The sequence below is a fragment of the Anomalospiza imberbis genome, chromosome 13 (assembly GCF_031753505.1).
Source record: "Anomalospiza imberbis isolate Cuckoo-Finch-1a 21T00152 chromosome 13, ASM3175350v1, whole genome shotgun sequence".
In the NCBI taxonomy this organism is placed as follows: domain Eukaryota; kingdom Metazoa; phylum Chordata; class Aves; order Passeriformes; family Viduidae; genus Anomalospiza; species Anomalospiza imberbis.
Genome location: NC_089693.1, coordinates 14,281,486 through 14,295,753, shown reverse-complemented (window position 1 = coordinate 14,295,753; position 14,268 = coordinate 14,281,486). Strand labels below are relative to the sequence as shown.

General features: G+C 39.9%; 1 protein-coding gene across 5 annotated transcripts in view; it reads left to right on the top strand.

Annotated features, from left to right (window-relative positions):
* Positions 1-14,268, top strand: part of MYO1E (myosin IE) — a 143,330-nt gene that overhangs the window by 114,707 nt on the left and 14,355 nt on the right. For all 5 annotated transcript variants that reach the window (XM_068204078.1, XM_068204077.1, XM_068204075.1 and 2 more), the window contains 9 exons: positions 297-493; positions 1,416-1,496; positions 1,882-1,968; positions 3,235-3,321; positions 4,367-4,534; positions 5,277-5,362; positions 5,958-6,039; positions 6,833-6,939; positions 10,728-10,826. In XM_068204078.1, coding sequence (XP_068060179.1) covers positions 297-493; positions 1,416-1,496; positions 1,882-1,968; positions 3,235-3,321; positions 4,367-4,534; positions 5,277-5,362; positions 5,958-6,039; positions 6,833-6,939; positions 10,728-10,826 — 994 coding nt within the window. The remainder of the gene's footprint in view (positions 1-296; positions 494-1,415; positions 1,497-1,881; positions 1,969-3,234; positions 3,322-4,366; positions 4,535-5,276; positions 5,363-5,957; positions 6,040-6,832; positions 6,940-10,727; positions 10,827-14,268) is intronic.

Below are 14,268 nucleotides of genomic sequence, written 5' to 3'. Positions count from 1 at the left end.
AGTGATTTGTTTGAACCACACAGTTCAAAACTATGTCCTGTGGCAGCTTATGTGTTTGAAGGACTGAAGGTACAGAAATAGCTGACTATTTTACTTCAAGGTCGTTTATCTTAATTGAAATCCATGTAAGTAAAGAGTTGAAAATGTCCTTGAGGAGCATAGGGAAATTTTGAATACATAAATTGCTCCTCTTTTTTTCTGTAAGTTTTATTGTTATTTGAGATAAAGTTAATTTTTTTCTTTGTTGTGTATTTAGTCTTTAAGTCATAATCCAGCAAGCCTGATCTTTCTTGCAGTTCTAGCTTTCCCTGCTTTTCTCCTGGGAATTAACCAGGACCGCCTGAAGGAAAAACTGACCAGCAGACAGATGGACAGCAAGTGGGGAGGCAAATCTGAGTCCATTAATGTCACACTGAATGTGGAACAAGCCTGCTACACCAGGGATGCACTGGCCAAGGCCCTTCATTCCCGTGTTTTTGATTACTTGGTGGATGTAAGTTGGATTTGCTTGATTCTACCGGAGTATCAAAACAAGTTCAAGGGCACTAGGAATGTTCCCTGCAGGCCTTTTCTTGCCTGTCATTGCTTTGCCCAAGCCTGCCCAGTGCAGTGGGAGTGTGACCATGGATACCAAACACAGGGCACTGCCTCTGACACGAGCTGTGCTTGCAGGCTCCTGCTGTGACTGTCCCATGTGGGCTCCTGATCTCCTTCTGTCAGCATCCCTACTTCTCTGAGTCTGATTCCCCCCTCTCAGCAGAGCAGAATTAGCTGGTTGTGCTCCCCTGCTCTCTGATCCCACTTCCCTGCAAAGAGCCCCTTCAGCAGCAGGATTTGGTGGTGGAGCCAGGGGCCAAATTCCATCCTCCATGCTAAACTGCTCTCTTGTTCAGAGTTAGAGCCGGGGCTGGGCTGGAGGCTAGGAGCCCTGGATGCTCCTGGTGCAGCAGGGATCTGCTCCATGGGGGAACTGCGGTGACCCAGAGCTTCCCTCCTCACAGCAGCCCTCTTGTCCCACTGTGCCTGTACCAGCACTGACCTGCACAGGAGGGGGACGCGGAGTGAGGTGAAGAGATTCAGTGTGCCCTCAGCAAAATTCATCTAACAGCAGACTTAAAGCTGTTCTTTTTCTTTTGGCTCCTTTTATTTAACTGAGCCAATTACAGTGAAAAGGAAAGATTTTTGTAGATAGTAGATCTAAAGGCTCACTGACCTGGGAAATAGGATAATGTACTGTTCATTTCCTAACTGTAACACTTCATTAAAAAGTGAAAGCAAAATAACCTTTTCTGTATATTTGTATTCAATTCAAATATATTATTTTAAAATAATTTTAATATAAATATGTAAGAATAATGATGTATTTCATTTGTACAAACTACACTTTGTTTTATGTTTTGTTTCTGTTTTGTTAGTCTATTAATAAGGCTATGGAGAAGGACCATGAAGAATATAACATTGGTGTCCTTGATATATATGGCTTTGAAATATTTCAGGTATGGCAATGGAATACTTGGGCTTTGGGCAGATCTGACCTAGAAGAGGGGTTTTTTTTTTAATTTAGAGGGGAAAGAATTAAACTAGAAAAAAATCACAGATCCTATGGCCAGAATAAAAGCAAAAAAATCCCAACCCATCTTCCTGGACATTGTGATCTCACTGGTGATGTCTCACTTAATAAACATGAAGTATTGAAGAAACTTCAAAGAAATGAAGTCATTGATCTTAAAAGAAAGATCTGAGATTCCACAAAATGTCTATAAAGTCAGCAACCCATCTGTCACTGACAGTGTTTCTTTGAAGCCTATTGCCAGCATAAGAACTAAAAATTATTGTATATAAGGCAGGAGACTAATTTTTATATTGTTTCCTTTTCTACAGAAAAATGGTTTTGAACAGTTCTGCATCAACTTTGTAAATGAGAAACTTCAGCAGATTTTTATTGAACTGACACTGAAGGCAGAGCAGGTAACTGGACATTTATTATTTTGGAATTCAGAAATGAGCTATTCCTTTTTCAACTGGTGGAAGAATCGAGGTTTCATCATCTACAGCAGTAGATCTACTTTGTTAAGCAAAACAGAGGGAAAGAAAACAACCTTTGTTGGTGGCTGACCCTGAAAGTGTGAAGCACATGAGCTGCAGGATTTGTTCTCTGCTGGAGTGGTGCAGAAGCCAGTCCACCCCACGGTGTGCTGCTGCAGTCAGATGACTGTGCCCAGGCGTGCTGCAGTCTGACTCATGGGCAGGGATGGAAAGCTGCAGCCTGGCTCCATCCCTGGGCTTCCCTTCAGCACAACACACATTTCACTGGGGATGCTTTCCTTCATTTCCTCCACACCTTTTTTATTTTTTGAAAAAATATATATTTATATATGTATATGTAAGAATGAAATAGATCAGAGAAATACAAAAATACTTGTGAAAGTATTTGTAGTTCTCTGCTCACAGTCTTACTGCCATATCTCACTTTTTTTGTTTCTGCATGGGAGGGCAGACAGGATGCAGCTGAGACAGGAGTCCTGTGTGCAGCCTGAGCTCAGGGCTGGCACCAGCCTTGGGACAGAGTTTTCAGGAATGCCCAGACACAATTGCCTTTGTGGGAAAGTAACCAGTCATGGCACTGGGTGCACAAGTGACCTGCAGAGTGTCTACTGAGCCTTTCTGTGTGCAACTGACTGGGTCAATTTAATCAAATTTTAATATGGATTTTTCCCCAGCCTTTCTTTAGGTGTCTTTTTATATACAGTCATAAAAAGATACAGAAATAAAAAGCTGCATCTTCTTTTCATGTACATTTCTAAATGTGTTGTCTGGGGGATCTGATCCTCAATGTGCCTGTCTCAATCTGATTTTTTAAAATAGATCAGGATGCGGATACTTAGGTGCACTGTCAAGATACTGTAAAAGTCATTTTGTTAACTATTTGCAAAGTGCTTTGACAATAAATGCAGTTGAAATCTTCCTGCAGTTGTCAGTAACCACGGAAGGGCTGTGAATGACAAAGGAATGTGTGGGGAGAGCAGAGTAGGATTCCAATTCATCTTTTAGGCAGCAGAGAGCTGGATTTAACTCTCAGTAGGGTCATTTCTCCCACCTCCACCCAGTCATACATTTGGCAAGTCTTCCTGAACATGAGTAGTGCAGAGCTTGTGTCTGTGGAGAGTGTTGTAAATCTAGTGCTACATCTACAGTGCAAAAGAATGTTTGCATCTGTTTCTTTTTACTTAACAGGAAGAATATGTGCAAGAAGGAATTAGATGGACACCAATAGAATACTTTAACAACAAAATAGTGTGTGACCTTATAGAGAACAAAGTGGTAAGTATTTACAACAGACAGGTGGAGAAAACAACAAGATTTTTTCTCTTAAATATTTGAGCAGCTGCTTTTTCTGTAAAGAAGGTTCATAGGAAAATGCAAATACTGTTGTTCAGTTACTGAGTCATACTAATTCTATATATAAATCTTACATAAGATGTTTTATAGGAGCCCTAAGATATGTCATGTAAGATATAACATCCAAAAAGATAACTATACCATAGCATGATTAACATGTGACTAAAAAGACAAAATAGTGAGAAAAAATTGTATCCACTGAAATTTATCATGACCTCACTGACATATTGTACATCACAAAATGCTCTTCGTGTCCCTGGGAGATGTAATTCAGTTTGGGGCAGCTACAGCATCACCTTTCCTTCGAGGTGCTGTTGCAAATCAAGCAGAAAGAAGTGAAGAGACGGTATTGTAGAAAAAGGAAATTTTGTGGGTTTGCTCCACAGACTGTTCTGTAGTCTCAAGTCTTTATGTTCTGTTTTGGAATGACAACGTATGTTGAGTTGTGCTTTAGGTCAGAAGTAGGGTGTTTCTCAGATAGTTCTTTATCCTCATGTAGGCCAGAACAGTTTTGAAAGACTGGAGTGGCTTGTGCTTAAATGCACATCAGATTTTACCCATTTTCTGTCTGTATGAGGATAACTAGGAAAAGAGTAAGATTTCCCTCCCAATCTCAGATATTTAGCTCTAAGTCTATCAAACTACAGCATGTCCATTGAAATACTTTCCTTAGACATGGGTTTACTTTTTGGTGGAGTGAAGAAAAAAACTTTGAACAGATGTTGAGTGTTTTCATGTTTTCTGTTTCCTCCATCATTTCCTACTGTCATCCCATGAAGTGTCATCTCTCCTTCAACTATTTGCATATTGGTGTGAAAGTTAATCTCACTTGATTGGAGAGAAATCCTTCCTGACTGTGCTCCAGTGTTTATGTAGCAAAGACAGCTTTCTGTCTGGGGGAAACAACTGGCATCATAATTTTTTTCCCCCTCACTTGAGCTGCTGTTCTTGTTCCCCAACACATCAGAATCCCCCGGGGATTATGAGCATTTTAGATGACGTGTGTGCCACAATGCACGCCGTGGGAGAAGGGGCTGACCAGACACTGCTCCAGAAACTGCAGATGCAGATTGGGACCCACGAGCATTTCAACAGCTGGAACCAGGGCTTCATCATCCATCATTATGCTGGAAAGGTAACGTGGAACATCATCACTGAGCTCTCTGTAATGTGTTTATGAGCAAAGAGAACAGTAATGAGAGGAAGGGGGAAGCCCTGCAGAGGGCTGGCTTGGTTTTACACAGCCAGATTCCCTCAGGAGACAGTGTCTCTTCACAGTGCAGGGAGCTTAGGACAGAAATGCCTTCACAAATGGCCCTTGCTGGAGAGAGGAGTCTGAGCCTTGCTGCTCTCAGAACCAGAACTCAAATGTAATAAATGAGTGCCCCGTGACTTTCATTAATTGTAATTTCAGTTGTTTATTACAGTAGTAGTAAATTTAAAGAATTCAGATATAAAAGTGATGTTTAAGTGATGATATACCAGTAAAACTGGGAATCTAATGTGCAGTTCCATCTTGTTTGGATTTATTTCTCAGAGTATTCATTGTTTTCTGCAGTTAATAACAGTGAATCCTTACTACACAATAATTTTTCTTAGTAAAATTGAGTATTAAATTCACTTGCCATGTTCCATTCACTAGTTCCATAAGTTTTTATAAATTTGACTTTAAATGGAATTTGTATTTAAGGATGAAGCTCCTTTGTTGTGAAAATGTTTAATGATACATGTGAGAATTTAGTGCTCATTGTAGTATCTAAGCTATACCAGACTAACCAAAAAGTACAGAACAGCAACTGATGAGGACAGAATTTAAATTTTCTTTAATTATTGGGTTCTCAACTTACCACAAACAATCAATTTCCACCTTGGCCCAGGTATCTTATGATATGGATGGATTCTGCGAGAGAAATCGGGATGTTCTTTTCATGGACTTGATTGAACTCATGCAGAGCAGTGATTTGTACGTAAGCAAAACTTGCTTCAAGCTAGGAATGCCGTGGTGGTTCGGAGGGGCACAGAGGGCCTGACTTCTCTGCTTTGCACCTGCTGACCTCCTTTGTGTAACAGTGCAAACAGCCAGCGCTGCAGGAGAGCAGCAGCGCTGCCTTATCCCGACCTTCATTTCTACAGATTGCACCAAGGGAGGCACTGCAGTGTCAGAATCGAATGCTGTAATGGCAGCCTTTGTTTTGGCCTCAAGCAAGGCCATCAGTGCTCTGGCGTCCTCTCAGAACAGGCACTGTTTTGACAAAGTAACATTTTTTTGTGATGTATTTTAATTAATTTATGCTTATTTTTTAAGAAGTGTGCATTTCTTCAAGTCTTCTAGATGTCTGGTGTCATGGCTTTCAATGCTCACTAAAATAGCAAGGGGTCTTTGTGAGGAATGAGGCTCGTGGAAAGTACTAATCTTAATATAGATTTGATATAACTCAAGAATAATAGAAATAGCTATTTATATTCTGCTCAACTATCAACTTTTACAGCATATTCCTTGATATAACTGCATTGAATTGTCTTTCTATGCCAACCCTATTTTATAAATTCTTTCCTAGGCCTTTTATAAAGGCTCTGTTTCCTGAAAATCTTCAAGTGGACAAGAAGGGCCGTCCTACCACTGCAGGCAGCAAAATCAAAGTATGTCTCCTTTTGCAGTGTTGGTGTGTGTATATGCGGTTGTGTGTTTGTCTATGAATTGCTAAATGAATTTTAAAAAGTATTTTCTTTTTTTACTGCCCTGATATTTTTAAAGATAGCTATTAGGAGTATCTTCATGGCAAAGTGATGCATTGTTTCAGCATTGTTAGAATTGCTCTGCCCAACATCAGTGTTCATTAAATGCTGTATTCACCTGCATCCTGTAGCAGTGAATTTTCAAAACGAGCAGATGATGGTTCTCAGGTGTGCACAATGAGTGAGCCACCTCACTCAGCCTCTCATGTCCTACAGGTAACTGCAGATAACTGCTCTCTCTACAGTGCAGAAATGCCTGACCCAGCACCCACCCAGTCAACAGCAGTCTCTCTACTGACTTGAGTTCCTTGCCTAAGGCAGCAAGTGCTGCAAGGCCAGGGTCTGTTTGGAGACTGGTGGTAGGATACACACTTAGATTACACATGACTTGCAGATCAATATTTTACCAACCTCTTTTCTCAGTTTCACCCTGACAGGTTCACTTGATGCATTTGCTCCATATTTTTATATAGAAGTTTTAATGTATTACATAGCTGGAGATCATGGTGCCTTCTATTTACTGATAAGTTTATTATGAGGTGCATTTTATCCCAACTCCAACACCTTGGTTGTTGGAGAAAGACCAAAGGCAGCTGTATCTAGCCAATGGAATCCTCAGCAGATGGTTGATAATTGTAGAATTTGCTCAGGATTTACCTGTTCAGCTCAGATCCTGTTGTTTTCCTTTGTTTTACAGAAACAAGCCAATGACCTTGTTGGCACCCTGATGAAGTGTACACCCCACTACATCCGCTGCATCAAACCCAATGAAACAAAGAAGTCTCGAGATTGGGAGGAGAGCAGGTATGGATCAGAAGAGTGTGTGAGCAGAAGCAGTGCTAATGGTCAAAAGAAGCCACAAAAATTCATAATTTGTAATTGTACAGCCTACAAACTGAACTACATTCTCGAAACTATCAGAAATGAAATTTGGCATGACCTCTCCTAAGCTTTTAAGATAAGTGCTGGTCACTTGGTCTAAATCAGCACTTAGTGTATGCAGCTCTTGGCTTTTCTCCTGCCAGCTATGAAAAACCAACATTTACTCATTTGTGCATGAGTAACACAACCAGTATATTAAAGAACTCCATTTTCCATGTAGAATGTGCACACCAAATGAACTATGATAATTTCTAACTTTAGCTTTATACTTTGAAAATAGCTTCTATTAAGAAGCTAGAAAGCCAGTAGGGTATCTGTATCTGCTTTTATATATCAGACCTGCCAAAAAGTGTTTATAACCAACAATGGAGAAGGTTCCTGTTTTACTTACATTTAATTAGCGAGCTCTTTAAAAAGAATTGACTGGAATGTCATATCAGATGATTTTATAGACATTAAATAGATGTCTAAATTATCTGTTTGGTTTATCACATCTGTTTAAAGACTTCTTTAACTACATGGTGCTTGTACCACCTTCCTCTTCTGTGGAAAAGATGCTGCTCTTTTTGCACTGGGGTGGGTGCTCAGTAGGATGTGTAAGCTGTGTGGGGCCCTAATGTAGGTAGCATTCATTACTGTATACCAAGTACTTCTGAAAATGGTAAAATTGCTGATAAAGCAAGTGGCTATTTTTATCATGGTGAAGCAGCTTGCAAAGTCTGATAAAAAGCATTCTTGGACAACCCCAGCAGAATTCCCTTCCTGCCTTTCCAGCAGACCAGCACAGTCACATGCAGATGGAGAGCACTTAGAGCAGCTATTGGGACTGCCCTCAAAGTCTCAGTGAGGGCTTGGCAGTAAATGTAGACCCTCGTTAGCTTTTCCACCCTGAAAATCCTATTGTGCAGCACTTAATTTCTAGTGGCACTGGAGACCAAAGGAGGAAACTAAGTGATCCTGGGAAAAGTATTTATGAAACTTATAGTTAAAAATTGAGGGGCTTTTAAAATCAATCATTTGCATATTGGGAAACAGGCCTGGTATTGTGGAAGTTGTTGCTAGGAAACCAGTGAAACAAATACAGTCCTAGTCCTGAGAAAAGGACAGCTTTCAGGAAACCCCTTTAGGAGCAAAAATGGGCAAGATTTCTTCTTGTTTTCCTATAGTGAGGATGGTGTGTTACCAGTAGCTGCTGTATTTGCCAAGTGAAAAACAAAGGGTTGTATACTATCAAGCTCAGGCAGAAATGGAAGTGCTGCTTACAGTGGTAATCCTTTATCCCTGTTTAAACATCCCAACATTCTTCCATTTCAATCTCTGATTGCCCATCTATTGTACTAGAACTTCACTGAGGCACTTAGTGACAGGTCTGGGGAAAAGAAATTGATATGCATGTGACAATTCAAAGTTAAGCTTAATCTTGTTGTTTCTCAAATTTACTGTGAAAAAGATTTGAGGGAAATAAAAAACATAATTGAGTTTATGTAATACTTTGGTTGATTTAAAAGATTTTTTTGTTTTATTTTCTTGTGTGGTCACATAATGCTGCATCATACCCAGGCTGCCTTAGTCAGTGTAATGGGAGTAGCAGTCTGCTTATTAGTAGCAGGTTTACTAGACCGTGAAAATGTAACTGAAAAAGGAAAAAACCCTTTCACAAAGCTGCTCTTACTTCATGCTCACAGAAGCTGTGGAACTCCACCTTTCTGCTGCTGTTGAATAACTCCAGAGTATTTAGCACTGAAACATAGGCCTTGTGTAATATCTAAAGCTTGTATAATACCTTAGTTAGTCCAGAAATTGGGGTGTTCTTGAAATGTGTTTTTGTTCAGGTCCTGGCACAGCCATTTGGACTTGTATTCAAAACTGCTGCATTAGCTGAATTCCCAGACCCTGACCTGCTTGAGGTTGCTGCCTGAAGGGAGATTTTCAGTGTGTCTTTTCTCAGAAGGGAAAGGAAAAAACCAGAAAAATGTCTCAAATTTTCTGGTGCTGGACACTGATACTGGCAAGACAGTAAGAAAATGGGAGTAGTACTGTTGCTCCAGTGCATTATTCCAGATGTGAACAGGAGGGAAAGCTATAAACAGGAAAATGTATTTTTGTCCACCAACTTTGTACTGTGCCAGAATTCTTGGAGTGGGTACAAAATATACTTGATTCCTTGAACACAGCAAGATTAAAATGTGTAGTAGTCTTTATTTTAAGCTAAAAGAGCAATATCACTCTTCATTTAGTAAAATACCTTTCAAAAGTAGTCTTCAAAAAAAAGAAATAACTGAAGGGATTTTGTCATTTGTAGCAAGGGATTTAAAAAGATTTTTCCCTTCATACTATGAGTCATTTGAAAAAAAAAAACCTCAACAAAAAATAAATAAATGGGCAGTACATTTTATATTCAAATTTAACTTTTCAAAATAGCTAGAGAAATAACATTGAATTAACTGACAGTGTTTCAGGATTTGAAAAATCTTCTGTAAAATCAGAGAAATAGTAAGTAAAACAAAATTAAATGGCTTTTTACTGGCTCACTTTTTAAAAATTATATGTAAACAGATGCTTTTTTATATACTGTTTGTTAAACTTGCAGGACTAAAATCCTAAAAACTGTTACAGTTCAGACTGAAAGCTAAAGCTTTTGTACTTTTCTCTGTAGAAGAACAGCATCAGAGTGAAAAAACTGACATTGCTTCTTTCAGCATATGACTTAGATGAGAAAAATAAGGAATGCAAAGGAAATCAGCAACTGAAATTCTTCAAATCAAATTACCAAACATTAAGTAGTTGACTAGCAGGATATATAGGAAGAAACATAAAATCATAAATGTGTCACGGGTCTAGAAGGAGGAAAAAGTGCCAAAGCTTTTTTGTTTTGCTGTTTTTCTGCGTAGCATTTCATGGGCACATACTTGTTCCCTGATTAGAACCTGGCTGGAAGTCTTGGTGTGAGGCAGCTCTGCTGGTTTGGGATAATGATGCTTCAGTTCCCATGCGCAGCAGTTCCTCCACAGCCATTAACACTTTCTGTGGGACTGGTACCAGCTCAGCTTTTGTTTGTAATTTAAAATGTGCCATGGATGAGTCATCCATTACTGGCTTCAGCCAGTCTTGTGCCTATCCTGGAATGCTTCCTTTGCAGCATGGTAAAATGAGGAGGAATTCTAGCTTTTCATCAGTATGCTGACCTGACTTTCTTCTTCCTGATTCTTTGTGTGTAGTGAAGGTTTGGCATCAGGGGCTTTTTCCAGCCATCAGATTTGGTCTTTTCTCCATAACAACAAGGAAGAAAATGTGTTGCTGTTTGAGCTATGTAAAGCATAGGAAAAACCTTCAGTAAGAGAACACAAAACAATTTCCCAATCCCTTAGATACCCGCTGTGTAATTGTATTGGTAATAGTTACTTGGCCTTTTATGGATTTTATTATTACCTAAGAAATTTATACACAAATTATTTTGGAGATGGGAAGTTAAACTAGGAAAAAATGCTAAGGTTGACTTGCTATGTCTATTTCAGTGCTGTAGTCTACCTGCCTGGAATATCTTTCCTACCATGCAGTGTGCAGGGTAATGTGCAAAGTTAGAATAATTTACCTGTGCATGAATTTTAGCAACCAATAGTTAAACATGATTCAGATGTTTAAGAATGCCTCAGTCCACAAGTACGCTGAAATTAAATGGATTTTAAGCCTTGCATTGTTTTTGTCCCCAGGGTAAAACATCAAGTGGAATACTTGGGTCTGAAAGAAAATATTCGAGTCAGAAGAGCTGGCTACGCCTACAGACGGGTTTTCAAGAAGTTTCTGCAGAGGTAGGTAACACTGTTTAGAGGAATTGCCATAAACAGCAGCAGGGTTGTTTACATGATGAGGAGAGAACCACTAGGTTACCAGTTTTGAAACCTTCCCATTTCCCATTTAGCCATTTCTCCACATGTGCCTTGCTCAGTGATCTCCATTACACAGAGATTTCAAAGTGCTTTAAAAACCTGGCTTTGTGTTATTGAAAGTTCTTCATCTTTCCTGTAAACTTGCCTAAGGCCTCAGTGTTTGTAGTGCTGTGAGAGGGTTCCTCAAAGTTACAGAGTTCAAGGAACAGATGCAGTGCCTGAAATCTGAGTATCCAGCTGCAAGCCCTTGTCTAAAACGTTACTGCTCCAGCTCAGCCAACTCTCCCCACAGCAGACAGGTAAAGAAGTCCACACCTGCCCTTCAGCCATTGCAGTGCAAAGAGTAACCTCAGCTTACACAGCTTGTTATCCTTCCACTGGTGTTCTGACAGCTGGGAATGGGCACAGCTCAAACCTCTGCAGCTGCTCGTGGAATGAATGAAAGCAAGTCAGAGCTCTGGAAGATCGCTCCTGTTCTCAGTGTCTTAGGACCAGCTGTTACCATGATTAACTACCTCCACTAGCTAATGAAATCCTCTTAAGTAGGAGCAGTTTCAAGATTTATACAACATTCAGCTTCTGTTCTTCAGAAACTGAAGACATGCGGCTAATAAGTGCCCAAACAGGCTTTATGTAATAAATCAGCTTTTGTTGGAAGTCGTTGCATTGAATTTGAGAGTGTCAAAACAAAAACCCAATCAGTTTTTGCAAGGAGTGGAGTATAGTTAATCAGACAGCACAGGCCAAAGCCATTAGTAATCCTTCATGATAGTACCAAGAATATTCTAATAGTGCAGTAAGAGCCAGACCTAAAATCTCTGAAGGTATGGACTTCATTTTCATGGAACAATTTTAAATCCCTTTTTCTTTATGACTTTCAAGCATAGATGTATAAACATGAACATGCTACAGGCTATGTTCCTTAACACATACTGTTGCTGAGACAAATAACAGATTTATACTGTGTGTTAAATCTAGCCTGAACACAGACTGTGAGGGCTGGGCAGGCTCTGAGAGTTCTGCACAGAGGAAGGTATGTGGTACTTCTGGATCCACAGGCAACTGAAACTCCTCTTATGCAATTCATCCTTTTGTTTCAGATAAATTAGCTTTGTTAAATTTAACATTTTGTTATGAGTAAAACTCTTCCTGCACCCTTTCCATTCACAGTTCCTAGCATCCAGAACAAGCTCTGTTCTGACCCCCAGAGTCGGTGTGAGTAAAATTGGGCTGAGGCATGGGATGGACAGGAAATGCATGCTTGTACACTTGTTTTCATTGGGTGTTCCTTGGCAGCTCCATGCAAGTGGAGATTGCTGGGCTGAATAGACTTTTATGTACAAAATTTACATTTGCATGCAAAAAGCCACAGTCACTGAAAAGGCCTGTGTGTTCCCAAGCATAACCAATCTGAAAGCTGAGCTGAACTCCCTGTTCAGCCATCAGACCTAACTGCTTACTGGGAGTTTGTAACACCTACCTGGGGGCAGTCGTGATTTGAAATTGTTTCAGAAGCATGTTAAGAACACATTTAGTACTTGTGCTGAAATCATCTGCAAGACCAAATCACACAAGCTTAACAAACCTGGATTCATGGGTGGTGACATGACTGGTTTCATGGGAAGCATGCACGAGGACACTGAAGTGCCACTGCTGAACAGCAGTGAACAGTCAAAGTTGTCACAATATCAACCTGTGAAATGTTTCAGTAGTGCATGTAATAGAATTAGCTGTTTGTTCTGCCCTACAGACTTGTCACACCAGTAAAATGTATGAAGTTAATTTGATGAAAAAGGAGAACTTTAAATCTGCTCTTACTTTGTACCCAAGGGCTCTACATATATGAAAAGGTCTTGAATCACGTTTTGGCCTGTGCCCTCCTTTACAGCTGAGGAGGTGTAGGAGAGGAATGAAATGTAATGTCACAGTCTTTTCTGTGGAAGGTAGCAGTTTCAAATACCTTTATTCACCTCAGCTCCTTTACCTTCAGACTTGGTTAGACCCACCTACACAGCTGCACTGTTGGCAGTACATGATGAGCCTGCCAAAGAGGCTGGTAAATAAATGAGCTGGGAGTTACTTTAAGTTACAGCTCCTTACTGGGTTGCATCTATTTAACCCATAATACTGATAAATCACATAAATATGTAAGTGCACACATTGTCTAAACACAGATTGTGTATAATTAATACACTGCCATATTTAAGGTGCTGTAAGAGCTTCTTCATTACACTGTCCAGCAGAGTACCTGAGCATTTGTTAACTGAAAGATTTGAACATGAGAACATCAGTGATTTGAATCCTATTGAATTACTCAGAAGTTACTCTCTTTTCATGCACCTTCTATTCAGAGGTGTTTGGGGTTTGTGATACATTTGTTTTTAACTGTTTGCTATTTCTGTTTGTGTGGTATTGTTACTTAAATTGCATGATACTGTAATCAACATTACTTTAATATATTTTCCAACAATTCCTTGTATAATTTTTGAGAAGATTTTATTGGGAGCTACCATCTTAAGAACGTGGGAATTACAACAAACTGACCTCCATACTTTTTTCATGTGTTGAATAGTTTTACTAATAAGCATGATTTAGTTTACATCACTTAAGTATGTCTAAGGCATTAAAAGGAAGTTGTCAATAGAACAATATATTCTTATATAGAATATATAAGAATATATATTCTATATTATATACAGAATTATTTTATATATATTCTATATTCTTATATAGAATATAAGATTTTGGAGAGAAATTTGTCTCAGTAGTCTTGTTGTCAAAGGAGCCTAAACAGCTGCTGCCAGAGAAGTTACTTACCCACAGACATGCTGGGGCAGCTAAAGCCCAGCAGTGCTCCTTTGGTGGGCAGTGGAACAAGGCAGCTTTGTAACTCCAGCCTGGCAGTTCCAAAAGCCCAAGTGAAGCCTGGAGAAGTGGGCAGTTTAAAAGGGGCTGCAGCCTGGCATTACTTCATTCTCAAGGCTTACAGAGGACACCATGAGAGAGAAGGCTTCATGCTTCTTCCTGTCAAAGACAAGTTAGAGCACTTCCCTGCTCCTTCCAGGCCCTCTGTGGGGTCAGTTCCCAGAGTGCCCTCAAGCACCAACATCACTGTTGCTTCCTTCTTGCACCGGAGGCCAAGCCAGAGGCTTCCTGGGATAGAGCCAGCACTGGCTCCTTGCTAAATGCAGCCCAGCTGTTGAGCAGGTGGGTTAGGAGCACAAGCTGGTCACTTGCTCAGAAACAGAAAAGACCTTTGTAAGAATAAGACAGAGTGAGAAGGCTTGAGCGAGAAATTGGACGTGTGCTTGGGAACCAATTTAGAGTACCAAGGATGTAGCTCCTCAAATCTGGACCATAGGTC